The sequence below is a fragment of the Gigantopelta aegis genome, chromosome 6, assembly GCF_016097555.1.
Source record: "Gigantopelta aegis isolate Gae_Host chromosome 6, Gae_host_genome, whole genome shotgun sequence".
Classification (NCBI taxonomy): domain Eukaryota; kingdom Metazoa; phylum Mollusca; class Gastropoda; order Neomphalida; family Peltospiridae; genus Gigantopelta; species Gigantopelta aegis.
Window position 1 is genome coordinate 57,293,980 of NC_054704.1, and position 6,378 is coordinate 57,300,357.

Below are 6,378 nucleotides of genomic sequence, written 5' to 3' on the forward strand. Positions count from 1 at the left end.
CTTTTTTTCTGCCTCCCAAGTTATTGCAGTCTCTGTATTGCCCAGTAAGTATATATGTAGCCGTCCAAGCTAAGGGTCGGGACCACTGGTAAAGTACTCACTTGATGCAGTCGGTCTGGGGTTAATCCCCATTGGTGGGCCCATTGTCCTATTTCTCAATCAAAGGCTGTGGTATGAGCTATCCTGTCTGATGGTGCATATAAAAGATACCTTGCTACTAATGGAAAAATGTAGCGGGTTTCCTTTTTAAGACTATGTAAAAATAACCAATGTTAGCCACCCAAATGATTTAATAAATTAATGTGCTCTAGTGATGTTACTAAAGAAAACAAAAAACCCAACCAAATAGATAATAAAATTGTTTCCTCCTTTTCAGAAATTGTTGTGTAATCTGATGCATCAGGATGAGTGAGCTGTTGGCAGGAATTCAGTTGCTGAAACAATCTTACTTCAGTCCTAGCAGTAATGCTTCTGAACCAGTTTCTAAAACAGTAACTGGTGAAGCTAACCAAGACCAGGTCGTTGAACATGCTTCTGACAGTGGCACTAAAACAATAACTGGTGGTGAAGCTCTCCAAGACAAGGTCGTTGAACATGCTTCTGACCCAGCCTCTAACACAGTAACTGGTGAAGCTCTCCAAGACAAGGTCGTTGAACATGCTTCTGACCCAGCCTCTAACACAGTAACTGGTGAAGCTCTCCAAGACAAGGTTGTTGCACTCTACTTCTCTGCTTCATGGTGTCCTCCATGTCGGCAGTTCACTCCCATGCTGTGTGAATTGTTTGCTGAAGCACAGAACCGTCATCTGCCTTTCCAGGTGGTGTTCGTGAGCCTTGACCGCGAGCATGAGGACATGGAGAAATACTTCATTGAGAAACATGGCGACTGGCTCCTTATTCCATTTGATGATCCAGCACAGGAGTAAGTGCAATACACATAATTATAAACATGTTGGTATTGGTTATTTCAGCATATAAACAGGACATTATATACCACATCATTTGATGCACCAGTCGAGGGACAGGTCTGCAGTTTCCATTCTTAGCTTGTATGCTTAGTGTGACTGTACAGTATGGAGAACTCTGTATCATCTCGCCTCAAGGCAGAATAAATTGTGCACAAAATCGGTGCTTGACTGTTAACTGTACCAGAGGTGAATGAAGTCTGGAGTATTATTGGTTGTACAGCTAATGAATTGCCTTAAATGTTTTGAAGCTAAAGACTATTTTACTAGCAAGCTATATAGAGAATAACTGGTTACTATTAAGATAATGGCTTTATTGTGCAAAGGTTAGAATGACATACGCCATTTGACCCAAGCAGAATAAAGCCAATATTTTAAGGCATTAACCAGTTATTTTATTTATCCTGCAATCCAACAGGAGTATTCGGAAAATCATTATTAATTCCAGTTTTTGTATGCCAACAGAGTATCATGAAACCTAGTAAGGCTTTTGCAGTATGATGTCACAAAAGATCCATGACATAATTATTTGTAAGATGCTAGCTGCATTGTCATATTCAAAAAGCATTTCTGAACTTAATTCATAAATAAATATACAAGTTTTGTATCTTTATGGCAACACTATACGTTATACTGTACTGAAACAAATTATTCAAAGAGTATGTTTATTGAAAATCTAGTCTAAAATACTTGAGTTGAGTCAGGCTTATGTCATGTCAACTATATTTTTGGTCAAACACTGAAAATACTGAAATTTATCTTATCATATCTTGCGTATATATATTTATTATATAATATCTTACATTTTCAGTGCAATCAAATTATGTGATATTTTTTAGATCACATACTTTGAGAATTTGATAACTTTGCAAATTAGATGTAAATTAGTCGAGGTCTCGGCACTAGGTTTATTGACATTTAAGCAAACGTACTTGGGTGACACTCCATGATTGACGTATGCATTCAGTCATCAAATAAAAACATTTCAATGGCAATTTGACACTGAAAGCTGTCCAGCGTTCAGAAAACAAAAAACGTTAGGCATAACTTTATTTTGATGCAAGGACATTCAAAATGACGTCATTCGAGTTTGACGTCATTTCCATTCAAAAATACACCGCGCCACATATTCTTACGTCATTTGAATATCTAGTAATGGCGGACTGGAATTAAAGTTGCGTGTACAGTTTACAAAAACACGTTGTATTAAGTTTGAGCTTATATGATAAAGAGATTATTACCCTCGTGTATTTCGGTATCTTCAATATCATATATTAGGAATAAAAATAATGTATTATGCTAGCCAGAGGCTCGCATAATACAATTTTTATTCCTAATATATGATATTGACGATACCGAAAAACACTCTGGTAATAACCTCTATATATATAGTGATTGCAGGATAGAAATAAATATTTATGCAGTCTATGAAATAGTTAACTAGTATGTCCAGTTATCTTTATCACCAATGCTTTGTTTCAGCACAGCTCTAAAAACATCCTTAATATTTCTACTTATATGATTATGTATTCACAAATTTTTTCTTTGCCATCTTTATGCAGGAGTCTAATCAACAAGTACAGCATTCGTAATATTCCCAAACTGGTGGTGATACGTTCCAATGGTGAAGTGATTACTATGAATGGACGTAAAGATGTGCAGGACAAAGGAATTGTGTGCTTGCGAAACTGGCTTAGTTTAGCAAATATACAGGAAGACCATTCCCAAGACAAACAAACTGAAAAAGACACTTCAGCACCAGCTTCAGGAAATTGAGCAATGTTTAACAAGATTTAGCACTGTTTATAGGGATTGTCCTGTTTTTCAGCAAATAGAACAACATATTTTAACAACATTAAATTACAATTTATTTACATTTTCTCGCTTAGAATATGAATATTTCTATAACCACTGCATTTCTGAACATATATACTACTCAAAAGAATTTAAGGGTCAGACGATATTTTCGACATTATTTTCTGAATGTCAATTATATTAGCTAGACCATAATGTCACGCATGTTATTGTTCCATTTTGACGAAAGTGGGTCTAAGCAACCCATAAATGAATTAAAATCCACTGTCATTGACACTGTCGACTAGTTCTAATGGCGAAAACATGCTTACATTTGCACATAAATTAGGGCGAAAGCGAAAGGTCTGCTAAGTGCCCATAACTTGCTTTTTCACAAAGCGCTTCATTTGCACGCTTTGCATGTGTATTCCATGTTCCCAATGCCGAATTTCCGTATAATTGGAGCTTGCGTTGTGTACGGTGCACACTCCAAATTCGACAATGGTACGACTTCAACTGACTATCGAAGATCGAGGAAGGGCTATTGCTTGGCTTCAGGATGGCAATACGCAAAGAAATGTTGCTCTGAGACTTGGTGTCAGTCAGTGTCGTTGGCCGACTGTGGCAACGGTACCAAGCAACGAATTCTGTTCGAAATCGTCCACGTTCGGGAAGACCCCGAAGCACTACAAATAGAGAGGACCGCTACATCACCAATATGGCTCTACGTCAACGCACAACCACTGCACGCCGATTACGTGACAATCTGCGGACTGCGACTGGGACTCGATTGTCTGATCAAACCATACGCAATCGTCTGAGAGCCAATAATCTACGCTGCCGTCGCCAGGCTGTTCGACCACCACTCCTACCACGTCACAGAACGGCCAGATGTCACTGGTGCACGCTTCATCTGCGGTGGCAACATGTTCAGTGGGGTCGAGTGATGTTCACTGATGAGTCCAGGTTTAGTCTCCAGTTCAACGGCGGTCGGGTTCGTGTCTACAGACGTCCTGGGGAGCGCTTCGCCGACGTTAACGTTAGACAACGTCACCGGTTCGGTGGTGGCAGCGTTATGGTGTGGGGCGGCATCTCTATCCACCACAGGACCCCCCTCTATGTGGTGGATGGCAATCTGAATGGAATCCGCTATCTGAATGAGATTATCCGGCCGTTGGTTCTCCCAGGCCTTCAGCAGATTGGCGGCGGGGCAGTTCTGCAGGATGACAATGCCAGACCCCACCGCGCCAGGGTGGTAACGGACTTTCTCAGACAACAAGGTATCGCCAGGATGGATTGGCCAGCATATTCGCCTGACTTGGCCCCAATAGAGCACGCCTGGGACGAATTAGGCAGGAGAGTTCGGGATAACCATGCCCCTCCGGCCAACCTTCATGATCTGGGTCAACTTCTTATGGCAGAGTGGCAGGCCATTCCCCAAGAGTTCTTCAGAAGTCTGATCAACAGCATGAGGCAACGATGTGTCGAGTGTATTCGCGCCAGGGGTGGATTCACACACTATTAAACGAATGTTCTAATGTGTAAAATCCATGTTTGACAACCTTCAACTTTGACAGCATGTCATGTGACTTTCTTGTATACAGTGACGATTATTTGTGGTTTTTTGTAAATATGGAACAATAAATAAAAAATTTGGTGTAGTTTACATCATCAATCTAATACACTCTGAAACTTATTTGGTTATAAATTTTTGACCCTTAAATTCTTTTGAGTAGTATATAATGCTTTGTATTTTAAAAATGTCAAAATAGTGTTTTTAAAAACCCACAGGAAAAAGCTGATTTATTCATATAATGCTTTATATTTTTTAAATGTCAAGATAGCGTTTTAAAAAAAACAAACAGGAAAAAGCCGATTTATTCATATAATGCTTTATATTTTTAAAATGTTAAGATAGCGTTTTAAAAACCCCCAGGAAAAAGCAGGATGCGTTTATTTTGTTGCAGAGAACAAATGGAAGACGTCACTGCAAGGGCAAAAAGCTTTGGATATACATTGTATCTTTTTACAAGCCAGTGTTACCTGTAGATTTCACACATTGACCGTGACACTGATTTAGATTGTTTAAGAAGAAGCCCATTAACACCAGGCCTCGTTTTACTAAGCGATCTTATCATTAAGATATCGTAGTTAAGATAGGTAGTTATGCACTTAGATCACTTAGGTGATCTTAATGCTAATATCGTTTGTAAAAACAGAGCTCTGGTGCTTAATTCACAAAGTTTTGTTTTTCTTTAACAACGCCATTAGAGCACATTGATTAATTAAAAGTTTGTTTTGTTTAACGACACCACTGGAGCACATTGATTACTTAATCATCAGCTATTGGATGTCAAACATTTGTTAATTCTGACACGTAGTCATAAGAGGAAACCCGCTACATTTTTTCTAATGCAGAAAGGGATCTTTCATATGCACTTTCCCACAGACAGGAAAGCACATACCACAGCCTTTGACTAATTATGGTGCACTGGTTGGAACAAGGAAAAAATCAATTAAATGGATCCACCAATGTGGTTTGCGCTCCTGTGGCACAAGTACTTTAAGCGAGCACTCGACCCACTGAGCTAAATCCTGCTCCCTTAATTCATAAAGTTCTTAAAGTAACATCATATCATCCTTGCAAGGTTCTCTGCATTCCACTACAACATTGCAAAGTTGCAAGAGTTTTGTGAATTAGGCCCCAGGAAGGAGGCTGCTCATGCTCATTAGTAGAAAGTAACGTTCTGTATGCACTTTCCTACAGACGTGACAGCACATATCACAGCCTTTGATATAAGAACCATGGAACACTGGAGGAAACAGAACATTACTCAAACCAGTCTATAAAAAGAATCAATCAAATGATCCTCAATCATACCCCCCCCCCCCCCCCCCCCCCCCACTAACTAACCCACTGTCCTGGACAGACAGCCCAGATAGCTGAGGTGTGTGCCCAAGACAGCGTGCTTGAACCGTAATTGGATATAAGCAAGAAAATAAGTTGAATGAATGGGGATGGGTGGCTCTGGATTGCTGTTGATTACATTAGAATAGGGACTTAGGACAATAGGAACAACCTTAACACCAAACTAGGGTTTACAAACAGACCGCATGCACAACCGCAACAGTACATAGGGTGCATTGACTAATGATAACAATGCACCCGCCCCCATTTAATGGTCCAGCACGTACTATAATAAGGAGCTGGACAAAAGAATACGGCTCCGAGTACATAACTGCACTGCACCCAGGGGAAGCTGGACAGAAGAATACCAGCCTACCCTATCCCACCCCCAAATACTTGCTGCTGGTGGTCTACTTGGTACTTGGTGACACTGAAGAGGACAACGTCGTTAACTGCAACAAGATTTGGAAAAAACCTGGAACGACGGCGCCTTGCCTACCGGTGTTTACACAATTGGACAAGACTCCCCTGGGTTGTCATGGAATGACCAGAAGCAGTCAGGCCCTATGGGCAACCTAGGGAAACACCACAGCATCATAGGTCTAATAAACAAGCTACTCTCGATTCACTAATGTCAAAACCTATATTAGCTCCAGAACTTTCTTTTTGACCGACCGTTCAAAATTGCACCCAAATTGCTCAATCAAACTT

General features: G+C 40.2%; 1 protein-coding gene across 3 annotated transcripts in view; it reads left to right on the forward strand.

Annotated features, from left to right (window-relative positions):
• Positions 1–2,841, forward strand: part of LOC121375318 (nucleoredoxin-like protein 2) — a 4,836-nt gene extending 1,995 nt beyond the window's left edge. For all 3 annotated transcript variants that reach the window (XM_041502711.1, XM_041502712.1, XM_041502713.1), the window contains exons 2-3: positions 377–922; positions 2,528–2,841. In XM_041502711.1, coding sequence (XP_041358645.1) covers positions 405–922; positions 2,528–2,741 — 732 coding nt within the window. In that variant the 5' untranslated portion in view covers positions 377–404 and the 3' untranslated portion in view covers positions 2,742–2,841. The remainder of the gene's footprint in view (positions 1–376; positions 923–2,527) is intronic.
• The last annotated feature ends 3,537 nt before the right edge of the window (positions 2,842–6,378 follow it).